Raw genomic sequence first — 16,494 nt, forward strand, 5'->3', positions numbered from 1 at the left:
GTGACATGGGATGAAGTGACCGGGGATGGAGTGACCGGGGATGAAGTGACCGGGGATGAACTGACCGGGTTGAAGTGACCGGGGATGAATTGACCGGGGATGAAATGACCGGGGATGAAATGACAGGGGATGAAGTGACCGGGATGAAATGACCGGGAACCTGTACGTTTGTCATGCTCGTTAGCGTAAGTTTAAGTGTAGATAGGAGTAGGCGTAGAGGGCTACAAATTGAGAATATATGGAATATACTAGCTGAGAATATATGGAATATACTAGCTGAGAATATATGGAATATACTAGCTGAGAATATATGGAATATACTAGCTGAGAATATATGGAATATACTAGCTGAGAATATATGGAATATACTAGCTGAGAATATATGGAATATACTAGCTGAGAATATATGGAATATACTAGCTGAGAATATATGGAATATACTAGCTGAGAATATATGGAATATACTAGCTGAGAATATATGGAATATACTAGCTGAGAATATATGGAATATACTAGCTGAGAATATATGGAATATACTAGCTGAGAATATATGGAATATACTAGCTGAGAATATATGGAATATACTAGCTGAGAATATATGGAATATACTAGCTGAGAATATATGGAATATACTAGCTGAGAATATATGGAATATACTAGCTGAGAATATATGGAATATACTAGCTGAGAATATATGGAATATACTAGCTGAGAATATATGGAATATACTAGCTGAGAATATATGGAATATACTAGCTGAGAATATATGGAATATACTAGCTGAGAATATATGGAATATACTAGCTGAGAATATATGGAATATACTAGCTGAGAATATATGGAATATACTAGCTGAGAATATATGGAATATACTAGCTGAGAATATATGGAATATACTAGCTGAGAATATATGGAATATACTAGCTGAGAATATATGGAATATACTAGCTGAGAATATATGGAATATACTAGCTGAGAATATATGGAATATACTAGCTGAGAATATATGGAATATACTAGCTGAGAATATATGGAATATACTAGCTGAGAATATATGGAATATACTAGCTGAGAATATATGGAATATACTAGCTGAGAATATATGGAATATACTAGCTGAGAATATATGGAATATACTAGCTGAGAATATATGGAATATACTAGCTGAGAATATATGGAATATACTAGCTGAGAATATATGGAATATACTAGCTGAGAATATATGGAATATACTAGCTGAGAATATATGGAATATACTAGCTGAGAATATATGGAATATACTAGCTGAGAATATATGGAATATACTAGCTGAGAATATATGGAATATACTAGCTGAGAATATATGGAATATACTAGCTGAGAATATATGGAATATACTAGCTGAGAATATATGGAATATACTAGCTGAGAATATATGGAATATACTAGCTGAGAATATATGGAATATACTAGCTGAGAATATATGGAATATACTAGCTGAGAATATATGGAATATACTAGCTGAGAATATATGGAATATACTAGCTGAGAATATATGGAATATACTAGCTGAGAATATATGGAATATACTAGCTGAGAATATATGGAATATACTAGCTGAGAATATATGGAATATACTAGCTGAGAATATATGGAATATACTAGCTGAGAATATATGGAATATACTAGCTGAGAATATATGGAATATACTAGCTGAGAATATATGGAATATACTAGCTGAGAATATATGGAATATACTAGCTGAGAATATATGGAATATACTAGCTGAGAATATATGGAATATACTAGCTGAGAATATATGGAATATACTAGCTGAGAATATATGGAATATACTAGCTGAGAATATATGGAATATACTAGCTGAGAATATATGGAATATACTAGCTGAGAATATATGGAATATACTAGCTGAGAATATATGGAATATACTAGCTGAGAATATATGGAATATACTAGCTGAGAATATATGGAATATACTAGCTGAGAATATATGGAATATACTAGCTGAGAATATATGGAATATACTAGCTGAGAATATATGGAATATACTAGCTGAGAATATATGGAATATACTAGCTGAGAATATATGGAATATACTAGCTGAGAATATATGGAATATACTAGCTGAGAATATATGGAATATACTAGCTGAGAATATATGGAATATACTAGCTGAGAATATATGGAATATACTAGCTGAGAATATATGGAATATACTAGCTGAGAATATATGGAATATACTAGCTGAGAATATATGGAATATACTAGCTGAGAATATATGGAATATACTAGCTGAGAATATATGGAATATACTAGCTGAGAATATATGGAATATACTAGCTGAGAATATATGGAATATACTAGCTGAGAATATATGGAATATACTAGCTGAGAATATATGGAATATACTAGCTGAGAATATATGGAATATACTAGCTGAGAATATATGGAATATACTAGCTGAGAATATATGGAATATACTAGCTGAGAATATATGGAATATACTAGCTGAGAATATATGGAATATACTAGCTGAGAATATATGGAATATACTAGCTGAGAATATATGGAATATACTAGCTGAGAATATATGGAATATACTAGCTGAGAATATATGGAATATACTAGCTGAGAATATATGGAATATACTAGCTGAGAATATATGGAATATACTAGCTGAGAATATATGGAATATACTAGCTGAGAATATATGGAATATACTAGCTGAGAATATATGGAATATACTAGCTGAGAATATATGGAATATACTAGCTGAGAATATATGGAATATACTAGCTGAGAATATATGGAATATACTAGCTGAGAATATATGGAATATACTAGCTGAGAATATATGGAATATACTAGCTGAGAATATATGGAATATACTAGCTGAGAATATATGGAATATACTAGCTGAGAATATATGGAATATACTAGCTGAGAATATATGGAATATACTAGCTGAGAATATATGGAATATACTAGCTGAGAATATATGGAATATACTAGCTGAGAATATATGGAATATACTAGCTGAGAATATATGGAATATACTAGCTGAGAATATATGGAATATACTAGCTGAGAATATATGGAATATACTAGCTGAGAATATATGGAATATACTAGCTGAGAATATATGGAATATACTAGCTGAGAATATATGGAATATACTAGCTGAGAATATATGGAATATACTAGCTGAGAATATATGGAATATACTAGCTGAGAATATATGGAATATACTAGCTGAGAATATATGGAATATACTAGCTGAGAATATATGGAATATACTAGCTGAGAATATATGGAATATACTAGCTGAGAATATATGGAATATACTAGCTGAGAATATATGGAATATACTAGCTGAGAATATATGGAATATACTAGCTGAGAATATATGGAATATACTAGCTGAGAATATATGGAATATACTAGCTGAGAATATATGGAATATACTAGCTGAGAATATATGGAATATACTAGCTGAGAATATATGGAATATACTAGCTGAGAATATATGGAATATACTAGCTGAGAATATATGGAATATACTAGCTGAGAATATATGGAATATACTAGCTGAGAATATATGGAATATACTAGCTGAGAATATATGGAATATACTAGCTGAGAATATATGGAATATACTAGCTGAGAATATATGGAATATACTAGCTAAGAATATATGGAATATACTAGCTGAGAATATATGGAATATACTAGCTGAGACGAAGACGGGTCTTGCTATTAGAATGTTTGCAACTAGTTACACAGAGTTTTAGTGCGACGAATGCAAAAAGCAAAAACGTTAAAAATAAATAGTTCCTCTTTCAGACCTTGTGGTCTCTAGCAGGGATCGACAACCTTTTGAGTCGGAAGAGCCGAAAATTAGAATTTACAAAATTTTAAAGTTTTTAAAGAGCCACAAGATTTATTTTTCTTACCAACCATAAATAGTACTCACACAATATTTAATGAAAACAAAATATTTTTTCATACATAATTAGTGTTCTACACAACAAATTATATAATATGCATATGGCATTATTAGATAATTATTTTTTATTTCGGTAGTAACTAATGCAATTTAACATTTACTTACACCACTAACTTGTACTTCACTAACAAACAATTGAGCAAACAAATTCAGTGGGAGCAACGGATGTCCATGGTTTTAATAAAGTTTGAATACATTTGGCTCATAACTTGTTTTTAGTTTCAAACACGACTCTAAAATTACATTTGTTAGTTGGCATCTTAGTTTACTTTTAGTTATATTCATGCAAGAAAACACTTGCTTGCACAAATATGTCGACCCAAAGATAGTCAGCTTCTTCAACCTACTGTAACATTTTGGAAGATTATTCCTTGCGTCGAATCAACTCTCGGCATTCCTTTTAAAGCTGTCCACTTACTTTTGTTGCATAACTTACATATAATTTTCGACCTCCAACTCTTCCAACTTGATTTTCAACTCTGTAAATTTTCCACCCACAAAACTTTACTTTTAAATCGATCAATGGCATTTCTAAAGCTCAAGTATCAATTCCAAATGCATTGATGTGGATTGTGTTACTATTTGTGTTGAGAGGATTTACTCAGAATGCTAGAATTGTTTTATAGTTTTGAATTGCTCAAATCTATCTAGAAATTTATCTTTGATTTTTTAATAACTGTGCTGAAGTAATTCGTGTCAAAAGTTGCACTAATCTTTCCTCGAAACTGTTTTAGACATTTAACATGAAGTAACTTTCTGCTCTTAATATCTTTTACGAAAAGAATTAATTTTTCTTCAAAACAAACAAATTCTTCTACCAGAACATAGGATTGGTTTCCCTTTCCTTGCAGTTTTAGATGCAGCTCATTTAATTTTTTTTTATATTAACCATAAAGTAATTTTTTGGCAACTATTTGTCGTTCTCTAATTCAGGGTGATTAATGCCTTTTTCATTTAGGAATGTATTTATTTCATTCAAGCACAAAGCAAGACGTTTCAGCCATCGCACTTTATTGGGAAGAAGGAGCTCGGAATACTGAGTCTCCATTAAAGTCTTTAAAACTGACAATGGTAAAGTGCTTTTGACAAGATGATGTTAACTATATTGATTACTAAATTTATGGCCTCAACTATTTCGACCAGACTGATTTAGTGAAATGTAATAATTTCTTAGTCTATTTTGCTCCAAAGAATCAACCCTTTATTTGTTCCTGTTGTACTTCTGGCTCCATCAGTTTGCATTTAAACGATTTTATTTTAATTGATTTTAATGCCTTCATGGTATTGCATTCGTTATATCCTCACCGCTAGTTTGTCACGTGGAATAAAACCTTGAAGTTCTTCCTTTGGACCTTTGGAAGGCATATACCTGACAAAAAAAGGCAACTTGTGCTGTGTCTTTTATGTTGCAAGACTCATTTATACCAAGTGATAGGGCAGAAAAAAGTTGAATATCTTCCACCTGCTAATATGTAACATTTGAAGACATTTTAGTCAATCAATCTTGTTGTGTTTCAGCGGACAATGACAAATCTTTAATTTTTCCCCGATTTCTGGTTTGTTTTTCAAATCACAAAACAGTTCTTCATATGCACGTAGGAAGCAGTCTTTGACATGATCACCATCTGTAAATGGTTTGCCTTTTTGTACAATTTCTAGTGGTACCGCAAAGCTTGCCCTGTTAGCATTACTTGTGGATGGCTTTCAATTTTGAGATGATAATCGCTTTTAAATCATCGAATTGAAACAACAAACTATACCTCACAGCCAAAGCAATTGTTGAAGATGCCGATTCGTCTTGCGTCGAAAGCGAGTTAAAACCTACATAGAAACATTAGAAACATTGGACGAGGAACGAGAGCTTCCGAAGGACTGACAGCATTGAAGGCGCTTGGAAAGGGGGAGGGGTGTGGCGAATACAAATGGCCCAGGGATAGAATCGGCGCCTACATAAGAGTCATCTGTTTCTGTGGCCTATGGTTAACGAGGGTGTCATGTGGTCAGCACAACGACCAACCGCCTTTATTTTCACCAACTAATGATAAGTACCCATTAGAGTTGGGTGGAATCAGAGGTGCCCAAAGATCCAAAATGAATGCTTTCAGTCTTCACCAGGATTCGAACCCGGAACCCCTGGTTTGGAAGTCAAGCGCTTTACCCCACAGCTCAGAAAGTGAAATCACTTGGTAAAGAACAATGCTAAGACATAGGGCGGATTTAAAATATTAACAAAAGAATATACTTTCTATGTATTTGTAAATATCTTAAAACTTTGTAGAATTGTACAGCAATGAACGTCTCATCACTACCAAAACTACTCTAGGACTTTTACAATGAACATTTCTTCTCTACCATAACTACTATAGGACTTTGACAATGAACATTTTTCTCTGCCATAACTACTATAGGACTTTTACAATGAACATTCTTCTCTGCCATACCTACTATAGGACTTTGACAATGAACATTCTTCTCTGCCATAACAACTATAGGACTTTTACAATGAACATTCGTTTCTGCCATAACTACTATAGGACCTTGACAATGAACATTCTTCTCTACCATATCTACTATAGGACTTTGACAATGAACATTCTTCTCTGCCATAACTACCATAGGACTTTGACAATGAGCATTTCTTCTCTGCCATAACTACTATAGGACTTTTACAATGAACATTTCTTCTCTGCCATAACAACTATAGGACTTTGACAATGAACATTCTTGTCTGCCATAACTACTATAGGACTTTGACAATGAAAATTTCTTCTCTACCATAACTACTATAGGACTTTTACAATGAACATTTCTTCTCTACCATAACTACTAGAGGACTTTTACAATGAACATTTCTTCTCTACCATAACTACTATAGGACTTTTACAATGAACATTTCTTCTCTACCATAACTACTAGAGGACTTTTACAATGAACATTTTTCTCTGCCATAACTACTATAGGACTTTTACAATGAACATTCTTCTCTGCCATACCTACTATAGGACTTTGACAATGAACATTCTTCTCTGCCATAACAACTATAGGACTTTTACAATGAACATTCGTTTCTGCCATAACTACTATAGGACCTTGACAATGAACATTCTTCTCTGCCATAACTACTATAGGACTTTTACAATAAACATTTCTTCACTGCCATAACAACTATAGGACTTTGACAATGAACATTCTTGTCTGCCATAACTACTATAGGACTTTGACAATGAAAATTTCTTCTCTACCATAACTACTATAGGACTTTTACAATGAACATTTCTTCTCTACCATAACTACTTGAGGACTTTTACAATGAACATTTCTTCTCTACCATAACTACTATAGGACTTTTACAATGAACATTTCTTCTCTACCATAACTACTAGAGGACTTTTACAATGAACATTTTTCTCTGCCATAACTACTTTAGGACTTTTACAATGAACATTCTTCTCTGCCATACCTACTATAGGACTTTGACAATGAACATTCTTCTCTGCCATAACAACTATAGGACTTTTACAATAAACATTCTTCTCTGCCATAACTACTATAGGACTTTTACAATGAACATTCGTTTCTGCCATAACTACTATAGGACCTTGACAATGAACATTCTTCTCTGCCATAACTACTATAGGACTTTTACAATGAATATTCTTCTCTGCCATAACTAGTATATGACTTTAACAATGAACATCCTTCTCTGCCATAACTACTATAGGACGTTTACGATGAACATTCTTCTCTACCATAACTACTATAGGACTTTTACAATGAACATTCTTCTCTGCCATAACTACTATAGGACTTTGACAATGAATATTCTTCTCTGCCATAACAACTATAGGACTTTTACAATAAACATTCTTCTCGTCCATAACTACTATAGGACTTTTACAATAAACATTCTTCTCGTCCATAACTACTATAGGACTTTTACAATAAACATTCTTCTTGTCCATAACTACTATAGGACTTTTACAATGAACATTCTTCTCTACCATAACTACTATAGGACCTTGACAATGAACATTCTTCTCTGCCATAACTACTATAGGACTTTGACAATGAGATATTACGTGCTCTTGGCAAGATGGCTGCTCCCTGTTTACTGTTATCAGAGATTAGTTAAATTTTTCGTTTTGTTGTATTAAAATCAAACCAAATTCATTAAAAAAGCTATTTAATTAATAAACTAATATCTTTAAATTATATATTTAACTTAATTCAGCATTTTTTTCCACTAATTAATTCAAATTAACAACTCTTAGCTTAGGACTAGATCTAGTCTATATAATTATTATTATCCATAGATCTAGTCAGTCTAGTGTTAGACTTAGACTTTAATTAAGGCTTTAGATCTACTAATCACCTACTAATACTACTAATAATAACTAATAGTAATATTCTGTAGTTAGTTATACACGTAAATATATTGATCTAGAATTAGATCTAGATCTAGTCTAGGTCTATATTTTGAATTTAATAAACCATTTCATTTGATTTAATTGTCATTGTAAATTAGCTTTCACTTTAGATTTAGACATAACTTAGGCATTGTAAATCTTAAACTAGCTTTAGACTAGACCCCTTTAAAAACTAAAATCAACAACAGTCATCATGAAATTGCTCTGGCTATTTATCCTAATAATCACTAAATACACACTAGCTGAACACAGAACCAGATCTACCTTAGTCAACACTAAACTTAAAAAGGAAACAACAGTCATAATCAATCATCACACTTTAGATCAATGCAACTTCAAAAATAACCTAACATACACATCCATAAAACTAAAGAAGATTACCCACCACAAATGGAAGTTCTCAATAAGACACAGCAGAAATAAATAATTATCACTGTTAATATTAATAGCAGGAGATGTAGAGTCAAATCCAGGGCCTAGATCTAAAGATAGATGCAACATCTGCAAAAAAGTATGCACCAAGAAACAGAAAGCCATTCAATGTGACACCTGCGACGAATGGTACCATGCATCATGTCTCCATATGAATACACCTGTGTATTATGCCTTAGGCAACAAAGATGCATCATGGCACTGTGTACCGTGTGGGTTACCTCAGTGTACATCAGGACTGTTTGATTCCTTTGATGCAGACACTTCTAACCCATACAACATCCTAAACACCATCCCAAACCAAACTCACCAACCACTAGCCAGATCCACTCCTGTTAAACCTAAATCTACTACAATTAATACAACAGCCTCACTAAACAAACCTACTAAAGAAGTAACACCAAAATACCTTAAAACCTTAGTAATAAATTTTCAAAGCATTAGGAACAAAACAGCAGACTTAGAAATTTTATTAGAATGTGAGAAACCAGACATAATTGCAGGAACAGAAACTTGGCTACATCCTGAAATTTATAATGCAGAAATTTTCAATACTAATTATGAAATTTTTAGAAAAGATAGGGCTGATAATCATGGAGGAGTTCTTTTAGCAATAAAAAACACTCTTATAGCAGAAGTAATTACCTTACCTAACTCAAAAAATATAGAATCAACATTTTGTAAAATTAATACCACCTAAACATCCCTAATAATAGGCAGCATTTACAGACCACCAAATGCTAGTTTAGAATACATGCAGGAACTATGTAATCAGATTACTACACTTAAAGAGACAAATAAAAATGCAGTTTTTTGGATTATGGGTGATTTTAACCTACCTGATATAAATTGGAAAACACTAACCATAGATAAACACCAAAACCTTTTAGGACATAAATGAGCTTTTCATAGAAACTTTACACAACCTAAGTTTAGATCAAATCATTAAAAAGCCAACTAGATTAAACAACACATTAGATCTCTTCTTAACCAACAGACCTGGATTAGTAGTTAATTATGATATTATCCCTGGTCTATCAGACCATGAGATCATAAAAATACACAGTCAGATAAAAGCAGTAGCCAATACAAAACCCAAAAGAAAAATCTTACTCTTGAATAAATGTAACCTAACACAACTACACCAAGCTGCATTAAACTTTCAACAAACATTCTTATTAGAAGAAAGACATAAACCAACCAGTCGATGACCTCTGGAATTTCATTAAAAACCATCTTAAAAGCATTATAGAAAATCATATACCAACTAAATACACATCAAACAAAATAATAAATGCTGGTTTAATAATAGACTAAAGAAGCTTTGTAAACAGAAGGAAAACCTATATAGAAAATTTAAAGAAACTAATGCTGAAAGAGTTTACAAAAAGTATATAAAAATTAAACACTTAACCCAAAAAGTAAGCAGACAGCTGCAGAGTGACTACATAAACAATGTAATATCTAAATATAACAACAAAAACCTATGGTCATACATTAAGTCTAAGAAAATGGAAACAACAGGCATAGCGCCATTAAAAGATGAACATAACATAATACATAATGATAATGAAACTAAAGCAAACATCCTAAACAAATACTTTGCATCAGCATTCTCAGCCCCAGGAGACAAAAACATTGTTACGTTTTCATATTGGATGAGACTCTTTAGACATGTAAACGACAAATCACAGTTTATAAATACTTTAATCTTTATTAACACTGAAAATACTTTCTTGTTTATAGTCCTCCATTTCGGTTCTTCTCTCCTTTCAACACGCAATCGCACCATTTCACATTCACACTAAGATGCGTTGGGCGCCACTTGTTACGTTTTCATATTGGATGAGACTCTTTAGACATGTAAACGACAAATCACAGTTTATAAATACTTTAATCTTTATTAACACTGAAAACACTTTCTTGTTTATAGTCCTCCATTTCGGTTCTTCTCTCCTTTCAACACGCAATCGCACCATTTCACATTCACACTAAGATGCGCACGTAACAGACATATTACTGAATTTGAACCAAGTAGACAACATAGAAGATATAGTAGTACAAGAAAATGGAATTCAAAAACTATTAGCCAACACCAAACCAAATAAAGCGTCTGGACCTGATGGTATTCCAGCTAGATTACTCAAAGAACTAAGTAATGAGCTAGCCCCAGTGTTAGAAATACTCTTTCAGGCTTAACTTAACCAGGGAAGAGTACCAAAGGACTGGAAAGTAGCTAATGTCACCCCCCTATTTAAAAAAGGAGAAAATTCTGACCCAGGAAACTACAGACCAGTATCACTTACCAGCATCACATGTAAAATCCTAGAACACATAATATGTAGCAACATCATAAACCACTTAGACAAACATAATGTCCTCACACCATACCAACATGGCTTTAAGAAATATAGATCATGTGAAACACAACTAATAGGACTAATTGATGATTTTTCAAAAGGTTTAGATAATAGTGAACAAATAGATGCTATCTTACTATTTTTTTCTAAGGCTTTTGACAAAGTTCACCACCATAGTTTGCTTAAAAAATTAAAATATTTCGGGATTAATGGTCCACTGCATCAGTGGATTAAAGATTTTCTGATAGGGAGAGAACAAACTGTAATAATAAATGGCTCTAAATCAACACCGATAACAGTAAACTCAGGTGTACCTCAAGGAACAGTCTTGGGTCCACTACTATTTTTAATTTACATAAATGATTTACCAAATTGCATTAGTTCAGGAACAAAAGTCAGATTATTTGCAGACAATTGCATAATATATAGAACAATAAAAACAACACAAGACACAGATATTTTACAAAAAGAATTAGATGAATTACAGAAATGGGAATCAAATTGGAGCATGTCTTTCCACCCAGAAAAATGTCAGTTGTTAAGAGTAACAAAAAAACTAAAACAAATTAATTCCACTTATCTTATTCATGGCAAACCAGTAACACAGACTAAAAACGCAAAATACCTAGGTGTTATAATAAATGAAAAACTGTCATGGAATCCACATATTGATGAAACTACAAAAAAATCAAACAAAGCATTAGGATTTATTAAAAGAAATTTCTATAAATCAAATAAGAACATAAAACTAAAATGTTATTTAACCTTGGTTAGGCCAATAATAGAATATGCATCCTCCGTTTGGGACCCCTCAACTCAAGAAAACATTAAGAAACTGGAACAGACACAAAATAGAACAGTGAGATTCATAACAAACGAATATTCACATTTGACTAGAGTAACACCTTTAGTAAAATCACTAAATTTACAAAGCTTTCAGGACAGAAGGCTCAAAAGTAAAGTAGCAATCATACATAAAACACTGAACCATAATCTTCAAATACAAAAACAAAATTTAATAAAATACTCTGAAAGACTGTGACAGGTGGTGAAATGTGACGTGTGTTTGGCGCGTTTTATGTCTAGGGGATGATTATTTTTAAGGCTATCACACACCAACCTATCAGCATATGAATCGAGAGCAGACACGCAACGAGACAAGCAATGGAAGATAGATACAAAAGTTAAAAATGAAGAATATTTATTTACATAAATATACATATAAGAATAAAAAGGGGGAGGGTTTGCATCTATCTCTAGTGAATAATATGTTTAATCATCACTCCTGCACCTAATAAGAGAGTATGTCACTTTGTCCTCTGACTTAGCTGGTTTTCCTATTGATGTCGCAGCTGGCTGTGTCCTGGCTTGAGGTTCTGCAGCTGGAGGTGGCGCTCTAGCGGATAGAGGGACGCCGGTGATATAGTTCTTGTGGAGTCTCAATCCCCAAAATCTAATATCTGTAGTGGGCACAGTAGGGCGGGTGGCCGGCTATCGTGGGCACAGGGTTACTGCGGGCAGAGCTGATCTGCCGTGTGCAGCGTAGTTGACAGGATATGTCCAGTGAGTTGCAGAGGGTTGGCGTAGCTATGACGTCTCACACAGATCTGAATCCATAGGGACGTCGCACCTAATAGCTTGACAGGTAGGCTGTCGAATAGGCGGGCAATGCCGATAGCGCCAAGTTATAGAGTTGAGTAGATCTCAGTAGGCAAGTGCAGCGCTGAATAGCACTAAACACATAGGCAGTAGTTGAGTGGGGTCGAGTAGACACTGAACAGCAAATAGCAAATAAATAGGCAGACACCTGAGGGAGGCTGCGGATAAATAAAGACAAGTTAGGACATGTCTCTCATACATCTTATCGATGCCCTCGACTGAGGCGCATTAGTCAGATTGGTAAATATGCTTTAGAGCACAATGAGGAGATGATGACAAATGGGATTTGGGAAAATAGATGGCAAATAGTAGCAATATAGAAATGTACATAAAAGGGGAAATAATAATATAAAAATGTACATAGAAGGGGAAATAATAATCTCAAATAAACAACACAGGTGGATAGAGAAAGAAAAAGAGGGGGGGGGGTTGAATTGGGCGGTGGTCAGCGACCCAGATGATTGTTTACATATGACCGTGGGTCGAGAACAATGGAGCGCGCTTGAATGGTGTGTCCGTTCAAGCGGCGCAACTCTCATTAGAGTAAAATGAGTAAAGGGGAGATAATTCAATACAGGGGAGATAACTCATATCTCCTTTCTAAGCGCAGTATTAGTGCGATAGTAAAATCATCAAGGCGATCAACCGAGATAAAGGAAATAAAATAAGGTGTACAAATATATACGTGGTTGCATCAATGATCAATTGAGCAACGTAGCATTAATAGATTAATGCAATACTAAAATATATACATAGCACATGTTTATGTTTTCTACTTACGCCAGTGAGAAATACACAATGCACTAATTAAATATAAATGAACTAAGCAAAATACACATGATGATATCCAAAGGTAATATACACAAATGTAATTAAGATGGAACTTGTGATTAAGTTCGGCTTACCACCAGGTAGTCCTCTAGGAGGGAGAATAAATGATATAGTCCAGACTCGATCGACAGCGATAGAGGAGTGAAAAGGTCTGGCTTGATTTGAATCTACTTATATACAGGCCTGGAGAATGTGGGCGGACACAGGAAATGTCCTAGGCTAAGAATTATCTTACACGTGGGTGAATTAGACTTAATATGGGAGCGTCGAGAGGCGCTTTGACTCAAGTAATCTCCTAGATCAAAGAGGGACGTAGGAGAAAGGGGGGGGGAGGAGTGACTTGCATTCCACACAAGGTGGTGTCCACTGCGGCTGTCAGACATCCTGCCGATAAGATCAAAGAGTCTGTGCGTATCTTTGCCCCGGTCAAGGGAAGATAAATGAAAGGACGCGCCTTAACTATCTCCAATGTGGTCAACTAAGTCTAGCCTGGAGCGGAAAAGGTGTGGCGGGTGAATGATTTAGGGGTTGGATGGGGAAATAATTAAAATAAAATAAATAAATAATCAAAAATAATAGTTAATGCTGTGATAATTTAGAGTGACTCTGACAGCGAGTTTTTGACTTGTCACAAAGACACAAAGATAAAGGCACATTCCTCGTCCCATATGCTAGGACAAATTTGTACAAATACTCCTTCTTTCCTAGTGCTATTAGAGCATGGAATGGGTTGCCTGAGCTAGCCAGGAAAACCAGTGACTTGGCCGAATTTAAGTCATTGGTTAATATGCATGACTAAATGCATGACGCGTAGGACGTAATCATCTTTTTTTTTGAAGTAACGTCTGTATTATATAAGATAAGATAAGATAAGATAAGATGAACATTCTTCTCTCCCGTAACTACTATAGGACTTTGACAATGAATATTCTTCTCTGCCATAACTACTATAGGACTTTTACAAGGAACATTCTTCTCTGCCATAACTACTATAGGACTTTGACAATGAACATTCTTCTCTGCCATAACTACTATAGGACTTTTACAATGAACATTCTTTGCCATAACTACTATAGGACTTTTACAATGAATATTCTTCTCTGCCATAACTACTATAGGAATTTTACAATGAATATTCTTCTCTGCCATAACTACTATAGGACTTTTACAATGAATATTCTTCTCTGCCATAACTACTATAGGACTTTGACAATGAATATTCTTCTCTGCCATAACTGCTATAGGACTTGGACAATGAACATTCTTCTCTGCCATAACTACTATAGGACTTTTACAATGAATATTCTTCTCTGCCATAACTACTATAGGACTTTTACAATGAACATTCTTCTCTACCATAACTACTATAGGACTTTTACAATGAACATTTCTTCTCTACCATAACTACTATAGGACCTTTACAATGAACATTCTTCTCTGCCATAACTACTATAGGATTTTTACAATGAACATTCTTTTCTGCCATAACTACTATAGGACTTTTACAATGAACATTCTTCTCTGCCATAAGTACTATAGGACTCTTACAATGAACATCTCAGTGGCGATGCCTTCAGTTATCAAATGACTATGAATCCAGAAATTACAATATTTCTCAATAAATAGATGTTTTGTAATTTATACTAAATTATTCAATGTAGTATCATTGCATGTGATTCGTTCGTCACTATGCAAACTTTTTTTTTCTTGCTGGTGTATGGCTATGAAACAACAAGCACGATAAAGTCGTTTTCAGATGAATGAAGAATAATAGCTTATCCATTTGTATGTTGCAGCTATGACCTCTTTAAATACGAAAGTTCTGGTGAAAAAGTTTACACATATGCAGGTAAGTACTATAAGTACTACTATATAAATGTCAAATTAATTTCTATTTATTGCAAAGCTTATATTAACGCTGTCTAATTGTCTGACTTTGCGGAAAGATTGTAAACGCTTTTTGTTTTTTAGCTTCCCATTTTTCGATCAAGTTAAAACTGGATCCAGCCCAAATACTCATTGTTTATGACAGCACATACATGAAACAAAAAAAAAACAACAACCAAATAATTAATTAGTTATTTATTTTTATACGATAAGTACAAACTATTTTAGTTTCTAAAACGTCGGCTTCCCATAGTGTAGGTTTTGTGAGTTCAGTCTAAAACAACAACCTTTTTCATCAACTCATTCTGTCTGGCTGTCTGTCTGGCTGGCAAAACGTATGTACACATTATTTCTCTCACACCCATTCTTGGAGCAGGCTGAAGTTTTGTGCAATTATTTCTTTTACCTGACAAAACAAGAATTAATAAAAAAAAAACATTAACCAATCAAAAAAAACATTAACCAATCAGCGAATTAAGTATCGGTAATTGTTTTGTTTGGTATCTCAGATAAAGGAAATAATTGTAATAAAACAAATTAACCATTTAGTTGATTTAATAATGGTGATAAACGTTAATTATTTTGTTTGGTATCTCGGACAAGGTAAAAAAAATGTACTGTTGCGGTGTTATAAGTTGGATTAGTCCACGTTAAATTTTGTTGACAGAAAAGTTCGAAACTAACCAAAAACATCCACTCATGACCTAATTCTACTGATGGGAAACTTTAACGCTAAAATCAATCCCAACCGAACTGGCTTTGAATACGTACTGGGACCACGGACCATATGGCTCTACAGAAAACATCCGTGATAATGGCGAGCGCTTGCTTTCTCTCTGCGCATCCAACAGCCTTTCAAATGGAAACACATATTTTAAGCACAAACAAATAC

The 16,494-nt window shown here is 33.7% G+C and overlaps 1 protein-coding gene across 4 annotated transcripts in view; it reads left to right on the top strand.

Annotated features, from left to right (window-relative positions):
- The window catches only part of LOC106065898 (uncharacterized), an 86,899-nt gene that overhangs the window by 20,616 nt on the left and 49,789 nt on the right, over positions 1 to 16,494 (top strand). For all 4 annotated transcript variants that reach the window (XM_056033813.1, XM_056033812.1, XM_056033814.1 and 1 more), the window contains one exon: positions 15,512 to 15,564. In XM_056033813.1, the coding sequence (XP_055889788.1) occupies positions 15,512 to 15,564 (53 nt within the window). The remainder of the gene's footprint in view (positions 1 to 15,511; positions 15,565 to 16,494) is intronic.

Source organism: Biomphalaria glabrata, chromosome 6 (genome assembly GCF_947242115.1).
Source record: "Biomphalaria glabrata chromosome 6, xgBioGlab47.1, whole genome shotgun sequence".
Lineage (NCBI taxonomy): Eukaryota > Metazoa > Mollusca > Gastropoda > Planorbidae > Biomphalaria > Biomphalaria glabrata.